This window comes from Gekko japonicus, unplaced genomic scaffold (assembly GCF_001447785.1).
Source record: "Gekko japonicus isolate JY-2015 unplaced genomic scaffold, Gekko_japonicus_V1.1 scaffold244, whole genome shotgun sequence".
Classification (NCBI taxonomy): domain Eukaryota; kingdom Metazoa; phylum Chordata; class Lepidosauria; order Squamata; family Gekkonidae; genus Gekko; species Gekko japonicus.
In genome coordinates, this window is record NW_015165838.1 from 399,081 (window position 1) to 414,582 (window position 15,502).

Below are 15,502 nucleotides of genomic sequence, written 5' to 3' on the forward strand. Positions count from 1 at the left end.
CAAATTGCAGAACATACTCATTTGTCAATGCAGAATTTACCGGTGACAAGAACTCTGGTTCCAATGACACTCAACTAGAAGCCTCAGACCATAAGCTGCCTGAGAAAGGAATGTGCTGATTCAGTTCTACACGCAGTACATGGTATACTCTTGATTCCAAACAAATATTAAAGGCCATCATTCAAATTACGTGCAATTTAACGTCTTTTCATGATAAAAACCCAGTCATTCAGGATATACTCAAGGCCAATGCACAAAACGTTAGGGAAGTTTGGAATCATCATCAATATGCAGATAACTAATGCTCCCTCTAAGTTGTGGAGTCTTGTGAGCAAAAATTCTACTCTGTGAGCTACTGACATTAAAGTTGGGAGTGAGTGCTTTGGCTACTGCATAACTTAATTTGCCCTGGAGCCATCCTTCCTGAGCTAGGTCAAAAATGTGTGAGTTGGAGGCGAAAACACTGTGAGCTAGCTCACACCAACTCAGCTTAGAGGGAACACTGTTGATAACCCTGCCTTCCATTTTCCAGCCAGGGCCCACAGCTTCAGCTTTTACCCCGTATCTGCCTAGAGCAGGGAATGAGTATGGGAAAGTTTTCCAGCAGTATTAGTCATCAGCCTGTACGGTCTGGTTATTTGCTTGCACCTAGACTCTGCACCACACTTTAACAGAGACCAGAAACTCATCCTCCCCCCAATCCACTTGGCTAGAAAAGTGTGTCCCCTTTTGTTAGATTCAGAGTCGGCATCTAAAGAGCTTCAGGCTTGCTCATGCACTCTCCCTTCTCCTGGGCAGGATAAATTCTTGATAGGAAAGTTTTCAGTGTGAAAAATTATGTAATTAGGCAGCAGCTTTTAGTGACTATATATGGATCCGTATGCAGCACTGAATCTGGATCATGATCCTAAAAGCTATTTACCTGAAAGCAAGTGCCATTGATTTCAGTGGAATTTACTTCTAAGTGTGCTTAGGACTGTAGTCTCAATCCATTAATAGGCTGTACTAGTAACCGGGGGACCTTCTGAAAAGCTTGCCTCGTGGAGGCCTTAAAATATGCTATTATAGCTGCTAAGATAATTGCTTACAATGTCACACTGAAGCCACTTTGGTAATTGTAACCACAGTCAGCATGGTTACTGAAGTGATTTCCTGATTCAATTTCTTTCAACAGCTACAAGAAACAAGATACTATATAGCCTAAAGAGAACATCCATCCTCGCAAATCAAAATCTTCATGGGCTGCCGAGTCACAACACTAGCTAGAAAAACTGCCTTGTGTTTATTAACCAAAATAATACCACTGACAAGTGCATAATGTATTTTTTGCCTTTGAACTCCTAGAGTCTTGGAAGTTACATGGTCCAGTACAAGTCTAATTAGCAATTTAATCTGATAGCCAGGACTTTTGCCATACTGTCTCCATCAAGTTGTTCTTAAGGGCCACACACACACACTTCAAAATATGTACCAGCAAAAAAAAAAAGCCCAAACAGAGGATCTCCCCTTGCTAACCTGGGCATGGTCCTTTTCTAGAAAATGTGTAGCAAGCAATCTAGAGAGTCTCTTTCATTCTTTTTAAAAAGATGCAAAAAGATGCACTGGGAAAATTAAATGGAAGCCTCTAACAAGTTTTTGAAACCATCCATAACAGTGATGCAAGAAAGGATTAATATTTATACTACCATATTCCACATGATGCCAAGCACAGTGATGATACCTTGCCAGTGATGCCTTTACCCATCAGGTGCAATTATCAGTATAGTATGCTCCTTATAAGCAGTATTCTTCCAATGAACAAAGGATAACTCACATTTCTTAAATTTCTATCTTGCATTCATAAGTCAAGTATCACGAAAAATTTACACATTCATCATGTCATCACCATACAATCAGGTCTCATGACTCTATTCTTTCTGCAGCGCATTCAAAAAATACATGTACACTAGATTAAAGGTAAAGGTTTCCCTTGCTCAAAAGCTAGTTGAATCAGACTCTAGGGGGTGCTGCTCATCTCCGATTCCAAGCCGAAGAGCCAGTGCTATCCGAAGACATTTCCGTGGTCATGTGACCAGCACGACTAAACGCCAAGGTGCACAGAATGCTGTTATCTTCCCACCGAAACGGTACCTATTTATCTACTCGCAGTTTCTTGCGTTAAAACTGCTAGGTTGTCAGGAGTTGAGACCAGAGACAGGAACTCACTCCATCACACAGCACTAGGGTCTCGAACTGCTGAACTACAGAACTTCTGGTCTGCAGCTCAGCATCTTAACCTCTGAGCCACCGCAGACACTAGACTACAGTACCAAAAAAAAAAAGTTAACAACCTAATTATGCTTCTTTTAAACTCATGCATAAAGGCATAAATATGCTCTGGATATCTCTACGCACTACCATAATCCAGCTCTGTACCACTATAACACCTATTCCCTGACCATTTACTTCATACAGAAGGACAACAAATAGTTTAGGACCAATGAAGCGAGAATGCTATTTTACAGAAGATAGTCCTATTAACAATCTGAAGGAACAGGGGACTCAGAACATTAACTTTAAATCTACAAAATAAGCACTGTAATATTTGAATGGGAAACACACTTCTACAAGCACACAGAAGACCAGCTATGGAGACAGAATTAATCCAGAATCTCTAGCCCAGGTTCACTGTCGATATACATTCAAAGGTTACAGTGGCCATTACCATGTATGTAGCAAACACACCACATGGCACTTTGAAAAAGTGGTCGTTGAGTTCCTCTATAACCAGCAACATGGCACACTATACCCTGAAAAAGATTTGTGACAGTAAGCAGTTCCCGTTAGCTTTCATTAAAACTGTTGGGGGAATCAATTTCAGAGGGTACAGCAGCCAGTGCGTCTAAATCTAGCTCAACTGAGATTCCTCTCTGTAACAAACATTTTTAGTTGAATTTTTATTATTGTTTGTATCATGTTTTGATTCCTGTGGACCACTTTTGGCTCAAAGATGGGATAAAAAAATGGTACAATAAAATAAAACAACACCTTTTAATAACCTTAAGCCAGTGATACCTAACACAAGTTAAATTGTCCCACCAAAACAACCCTTTCCCATCAGAGTCCAACACCAATTCTGTGGGTTTGGTTCTTTTTACTACAGTTATAAGGCTACCCTAGATACCCACAGCCAAAGGAGAAAGCATGCCCCTCACCTCCTGTCTCCAAGCATTTGTACACAATCACCATAGCTCTCAATACTTTTGCACAGCAGCAAGACCTGCTCCTAATGTAATCCAACACTTCTGCAGAAACAGAGGACCATACTGACAAGTATGTCTGGTACTAACTTGCACCACATAATATTTTAAAGCAATAGTCCAGTGACATCTTAAAAACTAACATTTATTTCAACATGAGTTTTCATGAGTTACAGCTCACTTCTTCAGATATGTGATCAACATGGCTACCCTTTTCACATTATAATATAAAATTCTACTCCATAAGAAAAACATCCCGGAAGACATTATATTACCTGGCTGTCTGCCCCAAACCCAGCTTTCAACAATTGATTTGGCTCTGTAGGTAGGTAACGGGGTATTATCCTCTTCATCTTTTCTCTCTTTGTCATTCTGTTCTTCTTTCTTTGATCCAGCCTGCCCTTCAGCGCTTTCATCTACAGAAGAAATGCAACCAAGTAAACCGTTGTTTTTGTAAAGCAAGGTTTTTTGCAGAGAAGAATTTATCACCTTCAGTAATGAAAATGTGTCCTTAGATTCACTCTAGGAAGTAGGAGGGGGCAAGGAGAAAGAAGTACTAACTTTAATGCCACAGGTGCCCCATCTCCTGTTTCACTGCGTAACTCTGTGACCGCTTGTACTTAAAAATCTGTAACACTGTTAAGCCGTGTTTTAAAAGCCAAAATTTCTATGTTATCTAACTATTTTTGGATTGGAAGGCAAAATCAATAGTAATCTGTGATACAATGAGCGGGGAGGCAAAACCTGTTACTGGACTACCACAACTGCTTTGCAACAGCTTACATCTTCCGATCTCTGCATAAATAACTACAGATTGGTATAAATTTAGACTGTGATGGAAGTATACACTCAAATATTATTACAAATATCCACTGCATTAAGATTTTTTCCTCTAAGAATTTAATTCCCGGAAGAAGCAGAACCCATTTATAATACAGAAATTTAAATATACAAGTAATCAAACTATAATAATGAACAACAATACACATGTGATTGGTGAAGGTAAAAGTATCTGATATTTAACCTCTAATACAAGATTAAATAGCAGCTCTCTATTACTGCAGAATATGAATTGTATTATTTACAGTGATTTTGATTCCTGATTAAAAACTTCAAATCTCCTCTTTCCAAAAACTTTCCCTGAGGACCACTGTGAAGGATTGCACTTTAAAATCTCAAAAGTGCTTTATAAATGGGTAATGGACTGTGAAGAGTTAATTCCTCACACATCCAGAGCGCTTTGAAAGACAGGCTGCTTCAAGGAATCTGATCAGTTAGCATCAGCTGAGCAGAGAAAGACTTCTGAATTGGACGCTGAGAAGGATTCAGTCCGAATTCAGCCCTGACTGAGAGCAGTTTATTGGATGGCCACCCAGATAATCTGGCTGTTTGTTTGGAGGCTATGGTAGGGTGGTTGAAACAGAGTAGGTTGAAAATGAATCTGACAAAGATGGAGATTCTGTGGCTGGGGGAGGGGGGGCTTCAGGATTGGGGCACAGATTACCAGTTCTTGATGGCATGCCATTGACACCAGCAGAAACTGTCAGGAGCTTGGGAGCGATTTTGGATCCCTCCTTAAGTATGGAGGCCCAGGTTGCTCAGATGGCCAAACTAGTGCCTTTTCATCTATGCCAAGCTCGGCAACTGGACCCATTCCTGTCACGCCCTCATCTGGCCACAGCAATCCATGCAATGGTCACCTCCAAATTAGACTATTGTAACTCACTCTACGCCGGCCTACCCTTGAGATTGCCCTGGAAGCACCAACTGGTCCAGAATGTGGTGGTGCAAGTCCTGATGGGAACATCACGGATGGCACATATACATCCAGTGCTATGCCAGCTGCACTGGCTCCCAGTGGAATATCAAGTCAAGTTCAAGGTTTTGGTATTGACCTATAAGGCCTTGAGCAGTCAGGGACCGATGTATCTATGGGACAATCACCTCCATTATGTCCCCAGGAGATAGAGATGTTCTGCCAGGCTTTTGATTGAGGACAGTGACGGTTCCATCTTGGTTGGCACCCTTCCTGTTCTCTGCTGTTTACATCTATTTTGCCCTCTTACCCCCTGTCCATGAAGTAGCCAGCAGTGCGAGTTGGAATGGGGATTTGTTATTCATCATCTGATTGTCTTTAATGTTGTACTAATGCTTTAACTGATTTTATCTTGTTTTATCTGTGGTTGTACATTGCCCAGAGCCCTGCAAGGGTGGGACGATTCATAAGTACAATTATTATTGATGATGATGATGATGATGATGCAACATTTTTTAAAATATGCACTGCCAATCAAATCTCCAATAGTCAATCAGAAGCCTTGCTGGGTAAAAGACCTACCTTGTCCCACCCCTTCTTAAAAACCAGAAAAGGTGTTGGCAGGTGCCATGGTGCCCACAGATGCCCACATTGGGGAGGAAGAAACGGAACCTCAGCTATGGGGAGGGGGGTCAGGGAGCTACAGAGGGAAGGAGAAGGCAACTAAATTCCCTTCTGTGAATTTGCTCCACTCACAGAAGTGAATCCAACCCAGGAAACTGTAAAACAGAGAATCCTCTGTATTCATTAAAAATTAATCCTCCAGGAAAAATCAGAATAATTTGTGTCTGCTGAATTAAATAATTCCTTAATTAATATACATTTTCCCCTCGATAATTGGGGTACAGAGGAAAAAAGGGGGACCCACCTTTCCGTGGAGAAGCTTCACCATTTTGGGAAATTTCTGAACCAGTGTATACGATCTCACCATCTTTCACCATTTCATTCCACAAGCCACAGAGTCCATCCCGTGTAAAAGCAAGCTTTTTAAGGGAGAAAAAAACCAACATCAAGCATCAAGAGTTGTGACCTTCTGCTTCCTAGAGAACCACAAAAAGAGTATTTTTGTATTCCAGTCCTCTGATTACTAAAACACCTGCTGATATTAACCAACTGTGCAATTAAGTAATCTGGAAGCTTAAACTGGCACCCAAAGAACTGGGTAACCTGTGCTCTGCTAAGGTCAACAACATGGAGAATTTAAAAATAAACATGTTACACCATGTTGCAGCAGCAACTCAGACCTAGTTTTCACAAACAGCAGTTGAGTCGTTACTGTGTCTGGGATGTATTTTTTTCAAGTGGGAGCTCACAGTACCATGCCTAGACAAACCTGGTCCAAAACCTGGAGCCATCCCCATAACTTAAAAGCCGGTATCAATACGTTACTCAAAATGAACTGATAAGGATATAATATACCTCAGCAACATTTAACGCTTACTTGATGCTGATTATTTGCTTCTCTTAAAGGTAAAGGTCTCCCTTGCTCAAAAGCCAGTCAAATCCGACTCTAGGGGGCGGTACTCATCTCTGTTTCCAAGCCAAAGAGCCAGCGCTGTCCACAGATGTTTCCATAGTCATGTGGCCAGCATGACTAAATGCCAAGGTACACGAAACACTGTTACCTTCCCACCAAAGCAGTACCTATTTATCTACTTGCAATTTCTTGCTTTCAAACTCCTAGTTTGGCACAAACAAATTCCTATTTTAAAAGAGCATTCATCTACATACATCTACATACATGCATGTATTTTACAGGTACTCCATAATGAGGTTGAATTCAGCACATGGATCCATAAATGGTTGGGCCCATGCAGCAGAACATTCTTGGCTCCCACCTACATGCAAGCTCAAAATGTCCCTTGAAATCCTGTTCCTGGCAAAAGACCACCCATAACACTATGATATGAGAGGGCCTGGTAAGGAAGGGATGAGAAAGGGATACAGACTAGGGCTGAAACTCCTAAGCATAACATACTTCACAGATTGTTGTAAGGATAAAATGGAGGAAAGGAAAACAATACATTTTGCTTTGGGGGGGAGGGCCCTGGGGAGAAAGGCAGGATACAAATTAAATAAATAGCCTACATACACTATATTCTTGAATAGTCTTGCAGACAACTTCATCTCTCAGAAGGTAGAGGTGGGAACCAGATGATCTGCTATCCTAGATTTAATCCTGACTAACAGGGAAGAACTGGTTGATGAAGTGAACATTGTGGGATCCTTGGGGAATAGTGACCATGTCAGCTTGGAATTTGACATAGAGAAGGATGTGAAACCAGGACATAGTAGGACTCGTATCCTGGACTTCAGGAAAGATGATTCCAAAAAACTCAGAGAAATATTAGGTAGGATCCTGTGGCTGGAAATGTTGAGGGGGAAATCTGCACAGGAAGGATGGGTGATGCTGAAAAATGAAGTGCTTAAGGCACAATCGCAAACTGTTCCAGTAAGAAAGAAAGGTGGGGGATGGGTAATGAAGCCAAGGTGGCTGAACAAGGAACTCTCTAAAGAGCTGAGACTAAAAAGGGAAATGTACAGGAAATGGAAGGAGGGTCAAATTACTGAGGGTGAGTACAAGAAGCAGGCTCAAATCTGTAGGGATGGTGTCAGAAAGGCTAAAGCGCAAATGGAGCTGAGGCTTGTGAGGGATGCTAAAAATAACAAGAAAGGTTTCTATGCCGATGTTCAGAGCAAAAAGAAGAAGAGGGATGGGGTAAGCTCATTGCTAGGGGAAGACGGTCAAGCCTTAACAAGGGATTAAGACAAAATGGAATTACTCAACTCTCACTTTGCATCGGTCTTTAACCATAAGGCGAACTGTATACAAACTGAAGAATACAGGGCATGTGAAGGAAGAAGGAACTGCCAGTCCAGAGTAAGTAAGGAAATGGTTATAGAGCATATAGCTACCTTAAACACTTCCAAATCTCCAGGGTCGGATGGCTTGCATCCCAGGGTACTAAAAGAAACTGCAGATGTTATTTCAGAGCCTCTGGCTCTAATCTTTGAGATGTCCTGGAGTACTGGTGTTGTGCCAGAAGACTGAAGAGCAAATGTTGTCCCGATCTTCAAGAAGGGAAAAAAGATGGACCCGGGAAATTACAGGCCTGTCAGTTTGACATCAATACCTGGAATTCTAGAGCAGATGATTAAATGCTCTGTCTGTGAGCACCTTGAACGGAATGAGTTAATTGGTAGTAGCCAGCATGGGTTTATCAAGAATAAGTCATGCCAGACCAACTTTATCACCTATTTTGACAGAGTTACTAAAATAGTTGACTCTGGAAATGTTGTGGATATAGTGTATCTAGATTTCAGTAAAACATTTGACAAAGTTTCTCATGATATCCTTGAAAATGAGCTGGTTAAATGTGGGCTGAATGGTGCAACTGTTGGATGGATTCATGGTTGGTTGAAAAATCGTACCCAACAAGTGCTCGTAAATGGCTCTGCGTCTATGTGGAGGGAAGTCTCGAATGGAGTGCCACAGGGCTCAGTCCTAGGCATGGTGTTGTTCAATGTTTTTATAAATGACCTGGAGGAAGACATGGAGGGGATGCTTATCAAATTTGGAGATGACACGAAGCTGGGTGGGATTGCTAATTCTGAAAAAGACAGAGTCAGGATTCAAAATGATCTCGATAGACTGGAACAGTGGGCTGAGACAAATAAAATGAATTTCAATAGAGATAAGTGCAAAGTCCAACACTGAGGTACAAAAAATCAAAGGCACAGATATAGAATGGGAGGGACTTGGCTTGACAGCAGCACATGTGAAAGGGATCCAGGTGTTCTGGTTGATCACAAGCTAAACATGAGCCTGCAGTGCAATGTGACTGCAAAGAAAGATAATGCAATCTTAGGATGCATTAACAGAAGCAGGGGTCATTTCATAGAAAAAGAGGTGCAGGAGCTCATTAGCATAATTCATTAGCATGACTTATTTGCATATGCCACACCCCCTGACATCACTGGAAGTGTGTCAGAAGGCAACACCCACCGCTCAGGCTCCACTGGACTGTTTTGGATTGCTAGCTATTGGCGGGGGGCCTGCAGATCTGCCCTCACAGAGGAGGGAGAGCTTGTACCTAAATAACACTTGGTCTTAAAGGTGCCACTGGACTGTTTTGGACTGGGGGAGGGGAATCTGCAACTTACCTGGCTGCTTCTTGCTCTGACAGAGGGCTGCTGGGAGCAGGGGGTGGGGCTTGTTGCATGTGCCCGCCCCCTGGGCTCTTTACTGCCGGAGCTCTGCTCCTGTGCGCTCCTGCAGGAAATGACCCCTGAACAGAAGCATTGTGTCCAGATCACGGGAGGTGGTAGTTCCACTCTATTCTGCTATGGTCAGGCCTCACGTGGAGTACTGTGTCCAGTTTTGGGCACCACATTTTAGGAAGGATGTGGACAAGCTCGAGCATGTCCAGAAGAGGGCAACCAGGATGGTGAGAGGGTTGGAATCCAAGTCTTATGAGGGAAGGCTGAAAGAGTTGGGTATGTTTAGCCTGGGAAAGAGAAGGCTTAGAGGGGACATGATTGTAGTCTCCAAGTATTTGAAGGGTTGTCATGTAGAAGATGGAGCGGATCTATTCTCTCTTGCTCCAAATTGCAAGACTAGATCTAATGGGTGAAAATTACAAGGGAGTCGTTACCAGCTAAATATCAGGAGAAACTTCCTAACTGTCAAAGTGGTTGAGCAGTGGAACAGACTGCCACAGGAGGTGGTGGATGCTCCTTCGCTGGACGTTTTCAAGCAGAGGCTGGACGACCATCTTTAGGGTATGTTGTAGGGCTATCTTTCGGCTCTGCTCCTGCAGAGTGCAGGGGGTTGGACTAGGTGACCTGCAAGGTCCCTTCCAACTCTAACATTCTATGATTATACACGGATACACAGTGCCTCCAGGCACTGGCATTCACAGGTTTACTGCCTCTCAACGTGGAGGTTCCCTTTCATCACCATGGTACAAAAACTGATTCAGAATTTCTTGAACGACATTCTTGGATGGTACTGCCAAGAAGCCTAAATGTCTGGACAACTTATTGCACTTCATTCCCTTCACTAACTGTGCTTATGGCTGCTAATTCTCCAGCAATAAGAATCAAAGATGCCATATACCAGGTTCTTTTGTCTTTATGCTACCTTGCTATAGCCAACAACATTTTAAAAGGCAATATATTTCATACAGATATTTCCATCCCCTGAAGCTCAACAAAAGAAATGAAATAATGTTCTCTGTCTTGGCTTGAAATGAAAAGAACACCACGTACAGTTTCAGCTTTGATTGCATCTGCAATCCGAGATGGATTAAAAACTTTAGCTTTATTTCTGTTTGATCTGCATATGCCAATGAAGTGAATCCATAATTCCATTTCTGTTTTGGATTACGATGTGTATTTTCGGTTCTATTTTATTCCCACCTCATTTTAAACAAATCAATAGGGTTGGCATACAAATCCATATGCACTTCCTAGGGATAATCATTTAAATAAAATTAATTAAAATTTTGAAGCTGCCCAGTTTGCCTGGCTTCACACTGGCATCCATTCATTACACTGCAATGCTTCATCAAATTAGTATTTTCTTAATGGAAATTTACACAGGAAAAAAATGAAACAAATACAGAAGATTCATAGAAAAATAACTGTAATACTGGAAATTCTTCTATCACACTGCTTTTGCAGCATTTGATAGACCTCTTAGAAGGCATCTTTGTATGTGCATTTCCAAACTCTTACCGTCATGTTTCCTTGTCTTTGTTTGTAGACTTAATGTTAAGACAAAGAGAGCCAATAGTGTCAGTCACCTCATTTCTCTGCACATGTGAAACATGAGTTTACAAACAGACTAGGAAACCCTACAGTTTAGCATGGGATTGTGCCCTTTAGAGCCATAACTATTGGCTCCCTCTCTCTCTTAACATTAAGAGTATAAACAAAGGCAAGGAAACACGACGTTAAGAGTTTGGAAATGCACACATGAAGATGCCTTATAGCAGGTCTATCAAAGTCAGTATTATCCACTCTAGCTAGCAGTAGCCCTCCAGGATTTCAAGAAGTATTTTACATTGCCTACTACTTGACCTGTTTAACTGGAGATGCCCAGGATTGAACCTGATACTGTCCACATGCAAAGCATATGATCTACTTCTGAGCTACAGCCCCTTCCCTTGAGAAGAGTTCAAGGAAGCAGGAACAATAAAGGAATAATCTCCTGAAGAGTTATCTGAGACACTGAGCTTCAACAAGGCTCCATCTTCAGTGATATACAACATTAATTTCATGTTAAAGAAGTTTGTCAAGAATAAAATGTCTCTTAATTAAACTGAACAGTCCAGGATGAATTAACTTGTTTGACATAGTGCCAACATATTAGATATGCAGAGCACTGAAAAGCATCACATAGTAGGCACATAGATGAACAAAACCTATTGAGGCAGACTCAGCATGGGTTCTGTAACGAAAGATCTTGTCTCACTAACCTGTTAGTGTTCTTTGAGGGGGTGAACAAACATGTGGACAAGGGGGATCCAATAGATATTGTTTACCTTGACTTCCAGAAAGCTTTTGATAAAGTTCCTCATCAAAGGCTCCTAAGTAAGCTCAAAAATCATGGGATAAAAGGACAAGTCCTTTTATGGATCAAAAACTGGCTAATTAATAGAAAACAGAGTGAGTATAAATGGGCAATTTTCTCAGTGGAGGGTGGTAAGCAGTGGGGTACCACAGAGATCACTACTCGGTCTGATGCTTTTTAACTTGTTCATTAATGATTTGGAGTTGGGAGTAATCAGTGAAGTGGCTAAATTTGCGGATAATACGAAGTTGTTCAGGGTGGTGAAAATCAGTGAGGATTGTGAGGCACTCCAAAGGGATCTGTCAAGGATGGGCAAGTGGGCGTCAACATGGCAAATGGGGTTCAATGTGGCCAAGTGCAAGGTGATGCACATTGGAGCCAAAAATCCTAAGTATAAATACACATTGATGGGGTCTAAACTGGCAGAGACTGATCAAGAGAGAGATCTTGGAGTTGTAGTAGATAACTCACTGAAAATGTCGAGACAGTGTGTGACTGAGACAAAAATGGCCAATGCTATGCTGGGGATTATTAGGAAGGGTATTGAAAACAGATCAGCCAATATAATAATGCCCCTATATAAATCAATGGTGAGACCTCATTTGGAATACTGTGTGCAGTTCTGGGCACCACACCTTAAAAAGGATATTATAGCTTTGGAAAAAGTGCAGAAAAGGGCAACTCGAATGATAAAAGGGTTGGAACACTTTCCCTATGAGGAAAGGTTAAAGCGCTTAGGGCTCTTTAGCTTGGAGAAAAGACGACTGAGGGGTGACATGATCGAGGTTTATAAGATTATGCATGGGAAAGAGCAGGTAAAGAAAGAGGTACTTTTCTCCCTTTCTCACAATACAAGAACTCGTGGGCACTCCATGAAACTGCAGAGCGGTCGGGTTAGAACGGATAAAAGGAAGTACTTCTTCACCCAAAGAGTGATTAACACATGGAATTCACTGCCACAGGAAATGGAGTGGCTTCTATGTCCTGGCCCCACTGGTGGACCTCCTGATGGCACCTGGTATTTTTGGCCACTGTATGACAGAGTGTTAGACTGGATGGGCCTTTGGCCTGATCCAACATTGGCGTCTTTTATGTTTATTTTATTTTATTTATTTATCAAATTTATACCCCGCCCTCCCCCGTAGGGCTCAGGGTGGCTTACAAGGCAAGATAAACTTGCTTCTTATGTTCTTATGTTAAGTGTGCTTGCCCATGAAAACTTATACCTCAAATAAAACTTTGTTGGTCTTAAACTACCCAATATCTTATCCATACTTTTATTAAACTTTTGCATCACCAAAATAACTCTGAGCAATATTCTATGCCACCGCTACTTATGTCTGGCCAAGTTATATCATGTACAGAAATCACCATCAGGATATATTCAATTGAGACAGCAGAATAAGAACATGTAAGTACGGGGGGGGGATCAGTATGAGGAAGAGAAACTAAACAGAACACACAAAAGTTGTATTTCATGCCAGACAAATTTGGTAGTATACAGCATACATTATATTTTTATAGAAGTGTTCTAATGACAAGCTGTTCAATACCATTAAACAAAGTATCACTTAAGATAAATCCTCAGTCCTTACTGCATTTAAATACACCATTTCCAGTTAAATTTCAGGGGGAAAGCCACCAATATTCAAACTATTTGCCTATTTAGTTAAAGAAAACTACATTTGTATATTTTGGAACACTTAAGGTAACATCTTGATTTTTCTCCATTTTTATCTGATTTTGTACGTTTGCTGTTTTTCATAGTGGTAGCTTTAATTCTTTTATACTATAAATACTATAAAGAGTTTCTATTACAATAAAGACTAGAAACTATATGCTATTGAACATTTTTTCCAATATGCAGGTATAGAACATCTGCTATAACCGCATGCATATTTCCATGTGTATTTAAACATCTTATGCCATCTTTCCAAATCTTGGGTTCCCCAAGACATAAAATAACAAATGATCAAAACATATATTTTAATTTAAAATTGTTTTAAATTGTTTTTGTTACATATTTATATAAATGAAACTATTAAAAAATCACAATTAACAAAACACTTCAGTATTTTATTTATACGTACAAACATTTAGCTATTTAGCTATAATGTAGCCTCACTGAACCTTTCACAGCTTGTAAGTTGCTCAGTTATACTAAGCCTCTTGTTTGTAAAGGTGACAGTAAATCAGCACCAGAGATTTTAAGACATTATGTATTTATTACTTCACTGAAGAAGGATTTACCACAGTTGCCTCATCCCACAAGGCCTGCTAAATGCTTAAATCAGGCAGAAAAGCCAACTAGCTTTAATTAACTTCAGTCTTTTAGACACCACAAAGTGCAAAAACATTGAAGGAATCAAAACAAACTGTCTTGTTCTTAAAAAGGCCCATGACAAACTGTACTGAAAGAGCCTAACAGTGCAATCCTATGCAAAATTACTCCAGTCTAAGTTCATTGAAATCAATGGGTTTTAGACAGTGGGTAACTCTGCACAGGACTGCACTGAAAGTCCATAATTAAAAACAAAATATATAATTATATGCATAGCACAATTCATGTTCAGTCTCAGCAGGCAAGGCAGATTATAACTGAATTAGTTGAAGTTATACTACATCATACTAAGAGTAAACATACAATACAAAGAAGTTGTCCACTCCCCTGGTCGAGCTGCATGAGACAAACAGTTCTTGATGTTTTGCAATAGATCCTAAAATGCTTAGCTAATATCACTCTGTTGCTGTAAAAGCTGTCCCCTCATCCATCACACCCAGAACCAGGATGCAGATTAATACATTTGCTTCCACCGTCACTTGTAATAATTAAAAGGCACCTGTATAAACACCAACCTTAGTGTTCTTACACTATGTTTATCCATGCAGAAAATAAATGTAGTACTTCCCTTGTAATCACTGCTTCCATCTGAGTTAAAAGGAAGACTAAAATGTCAAGTGAAGATTGACAGTGCAAACCTGTACTGTTATTCCAGTCCAAGTCCACTTCAAAGGCTCATATGGTTGGGAGTGGGTAACAGTTACAGTAATCTCTACAAGTTCAAGGACTACCTTAACCATTTCCTACCCTCCCTTCACTTACTATCCACCATTCAAAATCCACTGCGACTAGTGCAAACACCAATTTTTTTAGCCATGACATGGAAAAATATAAACAGTCCATTAATACATCCAGTCAGCAATGGACCAAAGATATTTATAGTAGTCTTCCCAAAACTATTATAGGATAGTGTCAAAATATGAGCTAGGGTGCTTAATAGGTACACTAAATGTAATTCAATCTGGCTTTGAATAAATTGCAGGTACTCCCATTTCACAACTGTATTTTTTGTTGAGCAACTGTAACATCAGTATGCTTGCAAACTGCTTATCAGTACTAATGCTTTACTCATGTTCTTTCATTAGAAAACAGGCTGTATTTAAGAGTGTCTTGGATTACACTATCATGTACCATATTATCCTAAATACTGAAAGGGAGTTCTTACCTGCAAGTCTGTCTTCAGCCATTTGGAGTCAAATCTAGTCTGAGCAGCCAAACAAAAAGATTCAGAAGACATCTTCCCTTCCACAGCCAGCCTCTTCAGCTAGCTGGTCAACCTGTTACAAAAATACATGTATTATTAAAGGTGATGTTAGAATCTACAGATGATTCCCTTGTTTCACATACACCCTGCTGATAGTTTCCACCTTACCTAAAAGCCATTCACATGAAGAAGCCACTACAGCAAGCCTACACCATACACCCACTGTTGTTTGCCGGGTAGTAAACAACAGCATCAATATAGCCATTTAATCTACACTCATCTCCTCCCCAAAGAGCTAAAATCCAAAATATTCCTCTTGGTTGCA

General features: G+C 40.6%; 1 protein-coding gene across 1 annotated transcript in view; it reads right to left on the reverse strand.

Moving 5' to 3' along the window:
- The window catches only part of HERC2 (HECT and RLD domain containing E3 ubiquitin protein ligase 2), a 121,707-nt gene extending 106,476 nt beyond the window's left edge, over positions 1 to 15,231 (reverse strand). Inside the window, exons 1-3 of the mRNA XM_015410976.1 lie at positions 15,139 to 15,231; positions 5,924 to 6,038; positions 3,515 to 3,655 (exon numbers count right to left, since the gene is read on the reverse strand). Coding sequence (XP_015266462.1) covers positions 3,515 to 3,655; positions 5,924 to 6,038; positions 15,139 to 15,210 — 328 coding nt within the window. The 5' untranslated portion in view covers positions 15,211 to 15,231. The remainder of the gene's footprint in view (positions 1 to 3,514; positions 3,656 to 5,923; positions 6,039 to 15,138) is intronic.
- Between the last annotated feature and the right edge of the window lie 271 nt (positions 15,232 to 15,502).